This window comes from Sinocyclocheilus grahami, unplaced genomic scaffold (assembly GCF_001515645.1).
Source record: "Sinocyclocheilus grahami isolate Dianchi unplaced genomic scaffold, SAMN03320097.WGS_v1.1 scaffold463.1, whole genome shotgun sequence".
NCBI lineage: Eukaryota > Metazoa > Chordata > Actinopteri > Cypriniformes > Cyprinidae > Sinocyclocheilus > Sinocyclocheilus grahami.
The window spans coordinates 737,736-754,938 of record NW_015505642.1 but is presented as its reverse complement, the minus strand read 5'-3'; the positions used below and the strand labels follow the sequence as shown (position 1 = coordinate 754,938).

Genomic DNA, 17,203 nt, shown 5'->3' with positions numbered 1-17,203 from the left:
CGTCTTGTGTGGAATTCGCGGGAGTTTATGCATCTCATCTCAAAGTATTATTTTATTAAAGGAATATATGGGATTAAATACAATTTAAGCCACAGAAAATAATTTCTACTTGTTCTTTAATTTCTTAAATCAAAGGTAAACATGTGTTTACAGTTTTCAAAGTATAACCATGACACTGGTTCCACTGTAAACATATATTTCCTTCATTTTTACACTGATAAATCTAAACTATATTATCTGGCGTCAATGGATCTTAGGTTTTTATTATTATTCTTTAACCCAGAATATTCCAGACTATTCCCCTGAAGGAACCAGTCACATATTTCATTTTGTGAAGATTTTTGTAATAAGAATGACTGACTATTTAGGTTTTATTCACAAAACAAAATTCACTACAAAACCACTAATGATTCTAATGACCCACTCGAAGGAATAGTTCACCCAAAAATTAATGTTTGCTGAAAATGTGCTCGCCCTTAGCCATTCAAGATGTGAATTAGTTTTTTCATCAGATTTGGAGAAATGGATGCTCTGCAGTGAATGGGTGCCGTCAGAATGAGAGTCCAAACAGCTGATAAAAACATCACACCACTCCATCAGTTAATGTCTTGTGAAGCCAAAAGCTGCGTGTTTGTAAGAAATTTAAACTTTTTTAAGTGCTCGATCTGTGCATATTTCTCTCCTAATTTAGACGAGATGACTTTTTCACTGATGGACGTTTTAGTATGAATTATAAACTCGTATTTTAGTCAAAAGCATTTGACGTTAACAACGTCTTGGTGGATTTGTTTCTTACAAACACGCAGCTTTTGGCTTCACAAGATATTAACTGATGGACTGGAGTGGTGTGGATTACTGTGATGTTTTTATCAGCTGTTTGGACTCTCATTCTGACGGCACCCATTCACTGCAGAGCATCCATTGCTGAGACACTGATGCAATGCTACACTTCTCCAAATCTGATGAAGAAACAAACTCATCCTAATCTTGGATGGCCTGAGGGCGAGCACTCTTTCAGCATATTTTCATTTTTGGGTGAACTGTTATTTTAACAGAAATCAAAGATGTGATATTGTATATTATCTAAATAGCTGTGACAATATTGTGCAATTCTCAACCCTTGAATTCAAGTGAGTATCTGATATTGTCTTGCTCACTCTCAGAGACAATTCTAGACAATATTGTAACTGCTGTATTATGATATTGTGATATTATACTATACTAATTATGTTCTCTCTTTTAGATTTTTGTTTCTGTTTTGCATGAAAGTCTTAAGTGTCTTTCAATCATTTTAAAAGGCGAGTTTTGAAAACTCGTGGTGTTATGAAGGGGGGAATCGATGAAGACTTTCTTATATTTTTAGAAACGTGTTGTCACTGGAAATAGAAGTGATTTTCAGATTAAGAATATTAAATTTATACAGTCCCTGGTGTCTGTTGGAACGGTGTGGCTTGTCAACAAAGATTGCAAATATGATTTGTTGGATTCATTGGACAAATATACCAGCAAGTGTTGATTATGTGAACGCTTTTATATGACCCGATGTGCCAGAGATCTGTACATGACATTCTGTCTCCTCAGAAAACGCTACTTTGAAAGTAGAAGATACTTGTTTTGATTTGATTCACTTTGAATATGCCTTCTTTGATAACTCATTTGTGATAATCTGTCGCCGTTTTGTTTTGCTCCTAATTGCTCTGTGCCAAAAAAAAGGTGCGGTGGAAATTGTTGGAACGGTGTGGCTTGTCAACAAAGATTGCAAATATGATTTGTTGGATTCATTGGACAAATATACCAGCAAGTGTTGATTATGTGAACGCTTTTATATGACCCGATGTGCCAGAGATCTGTACATGACATTCTGTCTCATCAGAAAACGCTACTTTGAAAGTAGAAGATACTTGTTTTGATTTGATTCACTTTGAATATGCCTTCTTTGATAACTCATTTGTGATAATCTGTCGCCGTTTTGTTTTGCTCCTAATTGCTATGTGCCAAAAAAAAGGTGCGGTGGAAATCTAGGGATCATATGATATCCTTATGTGTTTTAATCACACATTTACACTGGTCGAATGTTGTGCCTTTGTTTATTTTGAGATGTTCTATCTATTATAAATTGATCTGACGCTTTTCTATTTCTGTTCATAAATCATTCTTTGCAAATATGATCATTTACCCAATGTGAAAACGGCTATGCATATTTTTATTTTTCTCCTGTAACACCGTCACATTTTGTTCTGTGAGTATTGGTTACCGTTTCAATTCACGCAATTATATTCAAATAAATTTGGTGTTTTAATGCACTGAATATTTTTCCTCGAAGTTGTTTGTTATTATTTAAATAATGTTGAAACCTCAGCACATTTTGTCTTGACATTTGTACAAAAAAAAAACTTTTTTGGTCTTTTTGGCTGTATCTAATAAATAATCAATCACAATGTTGACAAAATCTGCTAAATATATGTTCTATTTCTTTGTAGTGGATTAGTTTGAATTTTCTAAAATGGGACTTGTGTCCCACATATTGTGTATAACTATAACTTTTATTTAGGGGCGGGCAACCTTATTTTTGTCTCACTCTGGATAGATCCCTAAAATTGACCTCTCTATTTAGCTTTAGCTTTTTCTTTATTATTATTATTTTATGTATTCATTTTCTTAGTTTCTTTTTTTTATTATATATATATATTTTTTACTTTGGGGATGTATTAAAAAAAATGTTATCTCTTTCATTTTGATTGGTAAAAAAAATATTTTTGTCTCACACAAATCGACAGCTCTATTTAGGCTTTTTTGTAGCTTTTTTTTCTTATTATTTTATTATTTATTATTACTATTATTGTGTTATTCATTTTCGTCTTATTTCCTTTTTATTATTATACATTTTTACTTTGGGGATGTATAAAATTCAAATTTGATTTAATGTTATCTCTTTAATTTTGATTGGTAAAAAACTTTATAAAAAGAATAGACGGCTTGAATAACATTTTTGATATTTTATTTACTAATAATTTGTTGGAAAGGAGAGAAAATGCTTATTTATCTACTTAAAAATTTTCAGGCCTAAAAATAAAAAAAATAAAAAATAAATAAAGTTTCAGGCCTGTTGAATATTAGAAGCGCACTCTGAAGACAAACTCAAGGCCGGGGAAGCACGTGGCTGAGCACGGTAATGACTCCGGAAGTGACGACTTATAACCTTTCCAGATCGAGGCCGGCAAGATGGCGGCGGACACGCAGGTTGGTGTGACTCGATCCGCTGCAGCGTGAACATTAAAACGCTAACTTTTCTTCTGTATCTCGCCGCTTTCTTATGAGTTTTCAAAGAAGATGATGCATGATCTGTGAGCGCGTGATGTTCAGAAACATTAGAAAACGCTGTGCGCGCATGAATGTGTATTAACAATGATAAACAACATTAATGATAGCACAGTTGCATAACACACACATTTATTAGGATTTAACCGTGATTGGAAAGAGAACGATACTGTTTTAAGCGTGTCACCCTCTTATTTGATCTCAAACACACCGTAGAAAGTGCCAGAAGTGCCATGTTAGTGGACATAGTATCCTAGTAAAACCATGTGTTTTTGTTGTTGTTGTTGTAAATATAGCAGTGTATTATCACTGTAATCTTCAAAATGCTGTGTAAATACCTGATCAAACAATCACCTGATGTACTTTGTGTAAGGAGGCACTTATGGAAATGTATCATGGTAATCTTAATTCATGCCTGAACTACTAATATAAAACCATAACCAGTGAATATCCGTCTGGCAGGTGACTAACACCATGTCAGCTCATGCTCTCTTATAGTAACAATAAATGGAGTGATTAATATTGTGGTGGGAGCACTGTTTACTGTGGTGGACTGTGATATGATATCCATCTTTTGGTTTAGCTGCATGTGTCTTAAGCAGCGTCTGATGGCTGTTATCTGTGTTTGCAGGGGCAGGTTTCAGACACACTGAAGAGATTCGCTGTGAAAGTCACGTCGTCCAGCGTTAAAGAGCGCAAAGAAGTTCTTCAAGAACTGAAGGACTGTGTGAGAGGAAAGGGTGAGCTTATCTGCCTGCTGTTGTATCCGACTAAAGGAATACTTTAACAAAAACACCGTTCAAGCATCAGTTGCTCACTACATTTCAAGTCGTTAGAAGTCCTGCTCTACTTTTTCAAAATGTTTTTGAAAGAGTCTCTTCTGCTCACCCAAGACAACATTTATTTGATCAAATATACAGTAAAAATGTGAAATATTATTGCAATTTTAAAATAGCTGTTTTCTATTTGAATATATGTTCAAATGTAATTTATTTCTGTTATGCAAAGCTGAATTTTCAGCATCAGAAATCATTCTGATATGCCGATTTGATGCTCAAAAACATTTATTATTGTATCAACAGTTGTGCTACTTTGTATATTGTGTAAAGCAGTGTTTCCCAACCTTTTTTTTTTAGTCGCGGCATCCTTTGGAAATTTTAAGAAACTTAAAATTTTGTCACAATATTTGAATTTCTAACTTCGATATGATAAAAGTATAGATATTCGGTACAACAGGGAAGAACTGCAGAATATAAATGCCATGCAGATATTTTAATATTATTAAAAAAATGTGTCCATCAGTGGTGGCAATCAGTAGGCTAATTTCTAATGAGACCAATTTATATGACAGATTTTAATGTAGGCTTTTATACATATAACATTATTTAATTACCATTATAACTAGCTATCTCACACATTTTTGCTCTTTCAGTGTTTTTTTAATTTTACAGTGGGGTAATTTTGGTGCAGTAGCACGAGATAGCTTGATTTCAAACTTTGAATTGAATAAAAAATGAGAAGTAAGCAGTCACTAATAAAATAAGAACAAATAAAGAAATGAATAATGATAGCACAAATAAAAAAATAACGACAGGCCTTCGAATTAAATAAATTGCTTTTTAGTTTTTCAGGTAGGTCTAACAGTACGGTTAAGATATTTAACTTTTTTTTTTTTTTTTTTTACCATTTATCCAAATAATGTTTAGTTCTAGAAAGCTATTATTATCAGAACACGTGAGCATAACATAGCGGTTAGCAGATCAATGAATGAGAGGGCAGCGTTACCAGAGTTGCCCATATACCACACCATGTTACACACAGTAGGGCAGGGGTGGCGAACGTCGGTCCTGGACAGCCGCAGCCCTGCAGAGTTTTGCTTCAACCCTAATCAAACACACCTGAACAAGCTAATCAAGGTCTGAAGGGTTACTAGGAAGCTACAGGCAGGTGAGTTTTAATTAGGGTTGGAGCTGAACTCTGCAGGGCTGCGGCTCTCCAGGACCGGAGTTCGCCACCACTGCAGTAGGGCTATTGCAGACAGAAACAATACTGTACTACATCGATGTTTCCTGTCGGCTCAATTTTTGAGTGGACTTTGCTGTTCTGATTCGCATGAATGGTGTACGAGTGGAGCTGAGCGGAGCGCACATGCATAGAGCGGGATAATATGCAGAGCGTCACACCGCGTGAAAGTGAATCCTGAGCGGTGAACTCATTTTTGGCAGCCGGAATTTCGGTGCATCTCTAATTATTGGCGACATCAGAAATGGATATTATATAATAGATGCTTTTTTGAACGTTTTAGCAATTTAAAAATATTAAAAAATGATTTTTTTACACTGCACCCCTGCTCTCGACAGACGGCACCCCGGTTGGGAAACACTGGTGTAAACTGTGATGCATTTTATTTTTGAGGGTCTTTGTTGAATAGAAAGTTTAAAAGAACAGCATTTATTTGAATAGAAATCTTTTGTATGTCTTCACTGTCACTTTTGATCAGTTTAATGCATCCTTACTGAATAGAAGTATTAATTTCTTTAAAAAAAAAAACTCTACTTTTGAGCAGTAGTGTCTGTTAACTCTGCATTCACACATGTGCATCTTCAGATATGGGTTTGGAATGATGTGACGGTGTGAATGACTTTGATTTGAATCCTCTAATTCTTTGTGGTTAAATTCTCTCCTCAGATCTTCCTGAGCCAGCCATTAAAGGACTGTGCAAGCTCTTCTATCTCACTCTGCACAGATACAGGTGAGTGCGAGTCGTTTCCTCTCCTCTGTCCATTAAAGCATGTTTTTATACTGAAGGTGGGCTTGATCTCTCTTCTCAGGGATGCTGCGTCTCGGCGAGCTTTGCTCTCGGTCATCGAGGTGCTCGTCCAATCGCAGCCTGATGCCATTGCGACCAACCTCCCTCCCGGTCTGCTGAGCTGTGGGGTGGTCAGCAGGGGCGTGATGCCCGGGTGAGTGACCGCCACATTTATACAAAATAACTAACGTGGAATGCCAGCAAATTAGGCAAAATTTTGCTGAATAAATCAAAAGTGGCACTGTACAGTGAATTAGATCACGATATGAAATAGAGTCTGAATATTAATCCGCCAAAGGACTGCTATTTAATATGAAGTCTGGGTATCTCTGTGTGATTGAGTGCCGCAGTTTCGTCTTCTACACATACTGAAGCGTCTGCCGTCTCACTATATGAGGACGTGAACACATGAAGTTCATCTCCAGAACTGCTCTGAGAGACACTTCACCAGCATTTCGCCGTTTCATTCGAGAAAAGCTAGTGTCATGTTATATACAAACAGATACTCAAAGTACTCCAAAAAACCTAGGGTAGTGGCAAATTTAAAAAATGTAAAATTGCAACTAATTAGTATTTGGTTTGAAAGTAATTAGTCTTTTAATATGTCATAAATTAATTTTTGTTGTAAATATGTCTGACAAGATTGTTACACTGAATGACATTTTAGTGGGTCTCGTCTGTAAATCAGGGAAAAATGTATGATATTTATTTTTTGCTCAGAAAAACAAAACTGCAATTAAATTAAACAGAAATGTTGTTATTTTTTTGGGGAAAACAACAATTTAAAGCAGTATTACACTTTTAAACCCTTTTTTGTCTTTGACCCACATATTAAAGTAATGATGTAAAAACTAATTTTTTTAAAGAATATAAAACTATTTTCTTCCATGTTTTACTTTTTAACAGTAAATCATAAATACAGAAAATTAAAACATAAAGCATAGCATTTGGGAAAAATGGATTTATAGGGCCCTAAAATGGTAGTTTTTGTGAAAAATTTTAATAAATTGTTGTAAACTTGTATATTTTTTATATTTCATGATTTCAATCATTTAGACATGATGTTTGACTACTACAAATTTATTTAAACTGAATCCAGAAAAATTCAAACGGAAAAAAATAAATTTTGGAGAAAATAAAACGGAAATTGTTTTTTTGTTAACCTTTTAATAAATTGTTTGTACATTGTATTAGTTTCACGATTTCAATAAATTCGACATATTTGATTACTAAATTTAATTTAACCATTAAAACGGAATCCAGAAATTTAAAACATAATTTGAATAAAATAAAATTGATTTCACAGAGAATCCAGAAAAATGAAAACCAAAAATAATAAATTTTGAAAAAAATAAAACAGAACTTGTTTTTTTTTTTTTGTTAAACTTTTAATAAATTGTTTGTACATTGTATTAGTTTCACGATTTCAATAAATTAGACATAATATTTGATTACTAAATTTAATTTAACCATTAAAACAGAATCTAGAAATTTAAAACATAAAAAACGGAATTTGAGAAAAAATAAAATGATTTCACAGAGCCGCAGTAATCTTATAGTTATTAGTGGTGCGACGATAAATCGATTCATGAATGGATTCTGAGCTTAGTTTTTAACAGCAGATGGCACTGTGTGCTTTACAAACAGCCGTACTCTGCTTGCTTCCAGTTCCTTACACACACACACACCACTTGAACCTAAAATAATCATTCATAAAGTTCAAAAAGGTTGAAGCGAATTACAAGACTGTTCACAGTGGGCTGTGTTTACATTAATCTTGCATCGTAAAAGCATAAAAGCCGAGGTGCAAGTACATTTAACCACGTACATTACTCAGCCGAATGCTCAAGCGCTCTTCTTGGTGAGCGTTTAAGTGTGCGGTTAAACACTAGCCTAGAGCGCCATCTGCTGTTAAAAACTAAGCTCAGAATCAATTCCAGAGAGAATCACGATGCATTCGGAAAATCGCAGAAATTATGTAGTGGTGCGACGATAAATCGATTCGTGAATGGATTCTGAGCTTAGTTTTTAACAGCAGATGGCACTGTGTGCTTTACAAACAGCCGTACTCTGCTTGCTTCCAGTTCCTTACACACACACACACCACTTGAACCTAAAATAATCATTCATAAAGTTCAAAAAGGTTGAAGCGAATTACAAGAGTGTTCACAGTGGGCTGTGTTTACATTAATCTTGCATCGTAAAAGCATAAAAGCCGAGGTGCAAGTACATTTAACCACGTACATTACTCAGCCGAACGCTCAAGCGCTCTTCTTGGTGAGCGTTTAAGTGTGCGGTTAAACACTAGCCTAGAGCGCCATCTGCTGTTAAAAACTAAGCTCAGAATCAATTCCAGAGAGAATCACGATGCATTCGGAAAATCGCAGAAATTATGTATCGTCGCACCCCTAATAGTTATCAGAAGCGAACAACCATGAGGTGCATTCAGATATAATGTCAAATGTCCACAGGAAGAGCACGGCTTCAGGAGCCTGCTGCGCCCTGCCCTGGACCTGCTTGATCGTTCAGACCGTCTTCCCCTCCGCAGACAGGAGAGAAGGTGCCAAATGGAAGAAACTGGTCAGTAGTATTTGCCATTCAGAGAGTTAATTTGCTATATTTATCATTCATAGTTTAGCGGGAGTTCCAAACCTGTATGGCTTACTTTTTATTGTTTTGATCTTTACATGTGGTCTGTCCAATCATATTCTCTCTTTGTGTCTCCTCCAATCAGGTTGAGGTTCAGAGTTTGCTGCTGGCGGAGGTGGTGGGCGGAGCCTCAGGGAACGCTCTCAAGTCAATCAGCAAATGCTTTAACAAGCTGTGGAAGGAGGTAAAGCTACAGGAATTCACTCTGACGTCTTGTGCACTACAGTAAAAAAGACTGAGGGGGCTAAGATTTGTAATGTTTTTGAGAGAGAGTCTCTTCTGCTCACCAATGCTGCATTGATTTGATCAAAAATACAGTAAAAACAGTAATATTATGACATTATTTCTATTTAAAATAACTGTTTTCTATTGAAGTCTATTGTAAAGTGTAATTTATTGAATTTTCAGCATCATTACTCCAGTCTTCAGTGTCACATGATCTTCAGAAATCATTCTAATATGCTGATTTGCTGCTCAAGAAACATCTCTGATTATTATCAATGTTGAAAACAGTTGCTTCATTTTTTAAATTTTATTATTTTAACCGTGATGCATTTGTTTTCAGGATTCTTTGATGAATAGAAAGTTCAAAAGAACTGCATTTATTTGAAATAGAAATCTTTAGTAACATTATACATGTCTTTAATGTCACTTTTGATTAGTTCAATGCATACTTACTGAATAAAAGTATTAATTTTTTTAAAGATCCTATTGACCCCAAACACTTTTTAAACCTAAATCTTTCTCTGTAAATGTAAAAGCTTGTGTCTAATCAATTGTTACTGTTGTTCAGATGAAGTATAACAATAGTCTTTCTGTGATCTGTTTAAAACATGCACCCTATAGATTTCAATTCATAAACGGTCTGTGTTTCTCCAGAACCCGGGCCTGGTGGATCAGTACATGAGCACTCTGCTGAGTTTGGATCAGAGCTGTGTGTCTGTGCCGCTGCTGGGCTTGTGTGTGGATTTCTGCACAGCGCACAAAGACATCGCTACTATCAACAAACACAAGGTGGAAAACTCAAGCCCTTGTCATTCCTGTGCTAAACCTGTCAAATGTGTCCACTGCGCTGCTGCTTCTGATTCAGTGTTATTTAAAGATTTTTTTATATTCCAGTTCTACTATTTGTATAAGTCACAGTATATAAGTCGCGTTTTTTTATCATCTGAAATGTGCTACGAATCTACGACTTATACTTAATGTAATATAATAAAAAATAATGTTTACATAATAAATAGTAGCTTAGCAATCAAATGTTAGGCTACATTGTGAATATGGAAACATTTGGATTTGTGCCGAGTGCGAGAGAGATGTGAGCCCAACGCCGTTTTGCTTTATAGGTCTATTTATAATGGGATAAATGTTGTTTAGAATGAATGCTTAGTGTTCATAATGTGTCTAAACATTTCATTTGCCGATATTTTAAATTATTATAGAATAACACGTGACTTGGACACCAATTCGACTTATTTTGTTTTTTTCCTCTCAATAATGCATTTTTTCCCAGATGTTGCTTATACTCAGGTGTGACTTATTTTTTTGTAAAATACGTTGATATTTTCGATTAGCTTTCATTTTTGTATTTTAATTTTAGTTTAATATTTATTAATTTTATGTGCTTTTGCCATTTTTATTAGGTTTTTTTTTATATATACTTCTGTTTAGCTTTAATTTATTTTTATTCCAGTTTTAGTCATTTTAGTACTTTAAACTTATTTATTTCAGTTAGGTGCCAAAGCAACATTTCTAATTAATTGAATTTAAGTTTTTGTTTTTCATCTCATTTATTTCTTTTTTATTTCAGCATTATTTAGTTGAAGGAAAACTATTTTTTATTAATTTACTATTAGTTAACGAGTATTCTTTAGTAGAGCCCGACCGATATATCGGTTTGCCGATATGAGCCTGTCGCCGATATATCGGTATCGGCGAATAGCCGATATGATTTTTTTTTTTACAGAACATATAACGCAGAAAAAATGCTTGAAATGGTGTAATTGCTTACTTTGTCCAGCAGAGCGTGCTCTATTGTTTGATACTGGCGACCTGGATGAAACGCTTTAAAGCTTAAGTCTATGGAAAAGCATTGAAACTTTGAACGGCCATATCTCCATAACGGCACGGCGAATACGCACCAAATTCAGGGGATCCCTTCAGCTCGATATATCAATATCGGCCTTTTTTTACTCCCTAATATCAGTGTCGACCCCAAAAACCCATATCGGTCAGGCTCTATTCTTTAGTTTTAACAGTAGCAACACTGTTGTGTTTCAGGCGGCTCTCTTGGACCTGTATGTGAAGACGGTTCTCATGAGTAAGACCAGACCGCATCAGCACATCCTGGTGAGAATCTGCGCTGTCTTGTTGTATAATAAATCTTTGCAGTGCTGAAATCAGAAAGCCTAAAGCTGGATGTGTGTTTTCAGGTTAAGAGCGGCTCGATGCTTCGCCACATGTCTCACACAGAGTTTAAAGAGCAGCTGCTGCCCACATTACAGAAAGCTCTGCTGCGCAGCCCGGAGAACTCCATGCCGAGTGAGTCACGCGCAAGCTAGCGCACACGTTGATTCACTGTGATACATATGTCAGGATGAATCATGATATCATCATCATTAGATTGCAATTGTTGTTGCTCCGAGCTAATTATTATGAAAGAATGTTGCTGTCAGTGTTATTTTAGTATAATTGAGATATTATTATAGCTTTATTAATATTTTGAGGTAGTTTTGACACATGCATTTCTGCTTAAAGGTGAAGACCCAACTCTATGTATGTTTTGTAAGACCCTCTCTTTCCATTAAACCTATTTTTTAACTGATCCACTTTTAATGCAAGTAGACAATGTATGTAGGAAGCTTAGTAAGATAGGAGTTTAGTAAGATAAGAAAGGTTTTAGAATTTTCATGTATATCTTGTAAACATGTTTTATCATATGTAAACATCTTGTATAATCCTAATATTTTTTTTCCCTCTTTGCTTGGGTTTTATTTTTTGTGTTTTTGCAACTCAGTTTTTGCCATAAAGATAGCCTCAGATGCTGACATTGCATTTAAATCTATACTACTACTTGAATTATTATTATTTTTATAGTTAATTTTAGTTAAACTTTTTTAAAAAATAGTTATCATTTAATACGTTTTTTTATTTGTCTATATAGTTTTTTTTATTTTCATTTTATTTATTTTTTACACTTTTTTTTGTCTATATATTTTGTCTATAAGTGTCTATATAGTTACATTTTTATTTATTTTAGTAATTTTAGTACATCAGGTTAAACTAAAGGAAAATGAGAAATGTTATTTATATATATATATATATATATATATATATATATATATATATATATATATATATATATATATATATATATTATTTCAGTTAATTTTTATTTTAAGTACTTTTGTTTCTAGAGCTGCTCAAATAAAATAATACAGATTCAATTGCAGGAATATTTACTTAATTTTTAATCTTATTCTCTACCAAGATTGAACAAGCTATTACTTATTACTGTATACACTGATCTGTAATCTCTCAACAATCCAGAATCCTGACAATATGATGTTTTAGTCATGTTTCCACCTCTGTTGTCGGTGTTTCCTCCAGCGATCTCCTGCATGCTGGCATCTCTCACTCTTGATCTGAGTCCGTACGCGCTGGACATCGGGAAGGGCATCTCCAGTGAGTGCTCGTCAGTATGATTGATGTTCGTCTGAGGTGTCGTGTGAAGGTTTGATGTGCTTTTTGTGTGTTTCAGGTCAGCTGAAGGCCAATAACCCAGAGCTCATGGAGCAGGCGGTGACGGCCCTCCAGAATCTGGCCCAGCAGTGCAGCGACCCCAGCGCCGTCCAGGACCTCGTCAAACACCTCTTCGGCATCCTCGGAGGTCAGTGGATGCTTTCATGGCTTCAGTAGTCATGGAATTTTTTAATTACTTGCAATAGCGTGCAGACTCAGTTGTGAATATAAAAATGTGACCCTGTCTGTGAAATCCATGCTAAAGTCACAAAATCTAATTATGAGATTATGTTTAAGTTTGATTTCAACCGTTAAATTCACTATGATTTCAATCTTTGACATGGCCTTACTCAGTCAATATTAAAGATATAAAGGTTATATTTTCACAGAATGTTCTACATCTTTATAAAGGATGATTTTATGTAGAAAACTGTAAATCACAAAAAAATTACTTTAGCTGGGTTTTCACATGCAGGGTCACAAATGTATAGCTTTATTGCTTTTATTGGCTAGTTATTGGTCTTTCAGATATTAGTGTGTGGAGTAAAACTTGTTTTAACCCTCACAACATATTCAGGTCCATTTAGACACGGAAAAATACATAAACATTTCTAAAAAAACAACATAGTGTGTAGTAAGGGAATTTTGCAAGTGCTTTAAGACCCTTAAAATACACCTTTAACTTCTTCTTTTTTTTTTTTTTTTTTTTTAAGAGCCATAACCGTTTTAAAAAATGATGCACGTTTCGTGTTCAGGTCATTTTGGAGACGGTTATGTGTGGCATACCAGTACGTGTCAAAAATAATTTTGTTAAATTATCTATGAAGTTATATTAGTGTCAAAAAAACTTTTGTAAAATATATTTAATCCTTTCCCCATATCTCACACATTTTTGGAACTGAATTTTGTTGATAAACATGAATATGTACACCTATCGACCAACCATTGCAGCATGTAAAATGTAATTTTTTCATCTTAAAGTGAAAGTTTATGCTAGTAAAATTAATTAATTTGGTTTGAAAATTTATCAGAGTAATATTTGATGTTTTGTTAGAAATATGTAGGTTTCATAAATTTGGAGCAATCATGAATGAATATATATATATATATATATATATATATTATATGTTTTCTGAAGATGAATGAAAAGAATATTGTGTTTGGAATGACATGAAGCTAAATAAATGATGATAAAATTACTAGCCCTGGCTTGAACTAGCCCATTAGTGAAAATAATATTGTGAGGCCAGCATCATTTTGATTGGAAAAAGGCATTCAAATTCAGATTCATTTGTGATTTGGAGATTTGTAGAAAAATTGAGAGAATATATATATATATATATATATATATATATATATATATATATATATATATATATATATATTTGTGTATAATTATTATTTTTTTAATTACTGAAAAGGGCTAATAACAGTAATAACATAGCAACATTCAAAACCTTGAATTTTTTCACATTCACTCATTAATGTTAGGATTGTAGGTAATCTAGTTAGTTGTTAATCAGATGCAATATGGTTTTAATTGTTAGATATTTTTCACTTTTTTTTTTTTTTCAAAATGTTATGACTGTTTTATAAAACAGCAATTCAGAATAGAGAAATCATATGCAGATTTTGAATGCATTATGAGGGTTAAACCAGCTTTGTCATTTTATATGTATAATGCATTAAGCAATACAGATTGTTTCAAAGCAGCTTAACATTAATAAACAGGTACATAACGGTGTACATGTAAAGTTAATCAGTTATGAAAAGAGGTCAAATCAGCTTTAAGCAATGCTACAGAAGGCAATAGTGTCGTAATTCAGCTCAATTGAGTTCACTGGCAGTGTCAGTCCAGAGTATTGTCTTTTACAGCCCAACCGAGCATGTCAAAAGAAATGTACAATAATAACCATTTGAATAAATTAATTATAAGGTTTGAAACCAGACATGCATGGAAAAACACACCAATAAAGCTCAGTCAAATTGTTCAATTTGTCATGGGAAAAGTCATGAAAAAAGTATTGGTTTAGGAATGCAAGGGATCTCGTACACGTAACCAGGACCGGCTCACTCTTTAAAGCAGGATTTAGCTCATTTTGGGTTCTGTTTTGCACAGGCTCAGAGGGGAAGCTCACTGTTGTGGCCCAGAAGATGAGCGTTCTGTCAGGTGAATATTTTGTCTATTTTTGACTGCTAATTTGCATAACGAAATATGTTTTTGCATTCGACTGCACTGCTTTTTAATTATTTTCCTATGTAAACTTGCACTACATCTTTCCATAAGATATGAACGCTGCATTTTTAGAAGTTAAAACATTCAACTTTTAAAAAACATGCTTCATGAAGACCCTACGTTTTTGTCCATTCCACTTTTTTTAAATGCAAAGACACACTTTGTTTAAAAATCATTCCCTTCAGCAAAGCTCCCAAACCTCATTCTCACTTCTGCATGAGTCTTTTGCGTTCATGTAACTGCCTGCTGTCATATTGAGCATGGTTTATGTGTGTTTTTCAAACAGGAATCGGAAGTTGCAGTCATCATGCCGTCTCTGGCTCTTCCTCTCAGTCTCTGAGCTCCAGCGTGGCTGTGATGTTCATTCCGTACCTGCAACAGGAAGGTGAGAAACGTACTGTTTTTTTTTTATATACATTAAAAAATAACTTTTTTAATATGCATTTTTCATGCCGGTTCATTCATGCTTGAGGTTGCTTTCATAAATTGGAATTTTGTGAAGGAATAGCAGGGGATTTGTTTATTGAAGAGCTAAAAATGAATTAAATCATAATTATGTAAAATTATCCGCATTAAAAAAAATAGTTTCTCTAGCTTGCTTCCCAATCTTTTGTTCCTCTTTTTTTTTTGTGCCATTTTTAGAAAAAAAGGTGCCTGCTGAATGTGTAAATGTAAATGTAAAATTAAAAAAAAATTAAATAAACAATCAAAATAAAACATTTACTAAAACAAAAATATATATTTTACCGCTTAGCGACATCAGAGAACTGTTTACATGCAAATTTGTTGTTTTGAAATGCTTGACTTAAATATTAATGTAATATTAAATAAGATTAATTTTAATAACTCACAATTTCGGCAGGACTTCAAGTAAATATTTAGGGTTATTGACAAATAAATCATAACTTTATTAAGATTTTATTTTTACCCAATTTTTTTATGTAATGACTTAATATAATTTTTTACTTGTTGCAAAATGTATTTTAAATTTGTAATTTGATTAGCATAAAACAGTCTTAAATGGTCTTACATTTCTGAAACGTGCATAAAAACCTAATATCTGCCGATTGTTTCTCTCTCTCCTCGTGTGTGTTTGTAGTCCATGAGGGGACGCTGGTGCATGCGGTGTGTGTTTTATCTCAGTGGACGAGCCGTTTGACGGTGAATGTGACCTCAGAGTTGAGAGAATGGTTTAAAAAAGCCTTCACCCTCAAGACCTCCACATCCCTTGTGCGTCACGCGTATCTCCAGGCCATGATCGGAGCTTTCAAAGGTCAGTCGGGCTGCTTGGACATTTCAACTTTATACTCCTGCTGCTGATGTTTTAGTCAGAATGAACAGTGTTTGTCTCTGTTCAGGCGATGCTCTCAATCAGGCGGTGGACTTCCTGCCTCTCCTCATCCAGACTGTGGAGAAAGCTGCTGCCCAGAATACCCAGCATGCTCTGCTGTCTGAAGGCGTGGCTGCCTCTGTGCTGCTCTGTCGGCTGTCAGTGCTGGACTCTGTGCCCGGTGAGTGTTCACACTGAGACTGAGAGCATCCTCCTGTGTCTCATGCTGGAGATGTTTATCTTCATGTTCCTCTGTGTCTTCAGAAGCGAAGCTGGCGTCCTTCTGGAACCTGATACTGGATGAAAAGAAACCTCTGTTCACTACCGAGAAGTTCCTCTCTCAGGCCAGCGAAGAAGGTCAGAAACTCTCCAGTTATCCAATAGATCCAGTAGGCCTATATGTTTTGCCATAAACGTTTGAGGGGAAAAAAGGGACAGTTCACCCCAAAATGAAATGTCTGTCATCATTTACTCACCCTCAAGTTATTCCAAGCCTGTATGAGTTTCTTTTTTCTGTTGAACACAAAAGAAGGACACGATTGTTGACGGTAGCCATTGACTTTAATAGGATGGAAACGATTCTATGGAAGTTACCGACATTCTTCAAAATATCGTCTTTTGTGTTCAAATGAAGAAAGAAACTCATGCGGGTTTGGAACAACATAAGGGTTAGTAAATTATGACAATTTTCATTTTTGGGTGAACTGTCCCTTTAACATAACAAACTTTAAAGTTTTTAACACGCTGATTTTTTGAGGAGACTGGGATGAAAGGGTCTAGTAACACCTATAAATACCAGCGTAATTCTAGTAATATTTATATATTATTAAATTATTAGCTTTTATTTTTATATTTTTAGTTATCATTTTAATTTGGCATTTTATTATGAGTCATTATTGTTTTTATATATATATATATATATATATATATATCTCTCTCAAGTTAAAATAAGTGTTGCACTGGCAACTAGCTGAAGTTTTTATTTTTTTTTTATATATATATATATTTTATTTCTGTTCATATTTTATTTCACTATTGGGTGTTGATTTATGTCTTTAGATATTTTCCTTTGTGGGTTTAAAAAAAAAAAAAAAAATTTAAATCTCTAGGAATTAAAAATCTG

At 34.3% G+C, this 17,203-nt stretch overlaps 1 protein-coding gene across 1 annotated transcript in view; it reads left to right on the top strand.

Annotated features, from left to right (window-relative positions):
• Positions 1-3,164: 3,164 nt before the first annotated feature.
• The window catches only part of LOC107553027 (eIF-2-alpha kinase activator GCN1-like), a 58,147-nt gene continuing 44,108 nt past the window's right edge, over positions 3,165-17,203 (top strand). The window contains exons 1-16 of the mRNA XM_016235104.1: positions 3,165-3,240; positions 3,950-4,058; positions 6,007-6,070; positions 6,150-6,281; positions 8,599-8,707; positions 8,862-8,960; positions 9,656-9,790; positions 11,054-11,122; positions 11,206-11,314; positions 12,383-12,457; positions 12,534-12,662; positions 14,634-14,684; positions 15,037-15,135; positions 15,850-16,023; positions 16,109-16,261; positions 16,345-16,437. Of these exons, the coding sequence (XP_016090590.1) occupies positions 3,223-3,240; positions 3,950-4,058; positions 6,007-6,070; positions 6,150-6,281; positions 8,599-8,707; positions 8,862-8,960; positions 9,656-9,790; positions 11,054-11,122; positions 11,206-11,314; positions 12,383-12,457; positions 12,534-12,662; positions 14,634-14,684; positions 15,037-15,135; positions 15,850-16,023; positions 16,109-16,261; positions 16,345-16,437 (1,618 nt within the window). The 5' untranslated portion in view covers positions 3,165-3,222. The remainder of the gene's footprint in view (positions 3,241-3,949; positions 4,059-6,006; positions 6,071-6,149; positions 6,282-8,598; positions 8,708-8,861; positions 8,961-9,655; positions 9,791-11,053; positions 11,123-11,205; positions 11,315-12,382; positions 12,458-12,533; positions 12,663-14,633; positions 14,685-15,036; positions 15,136-15,849; positions 16,024-16,108; positions 16,262-16,344; positions 16,438-17,203) is intronic.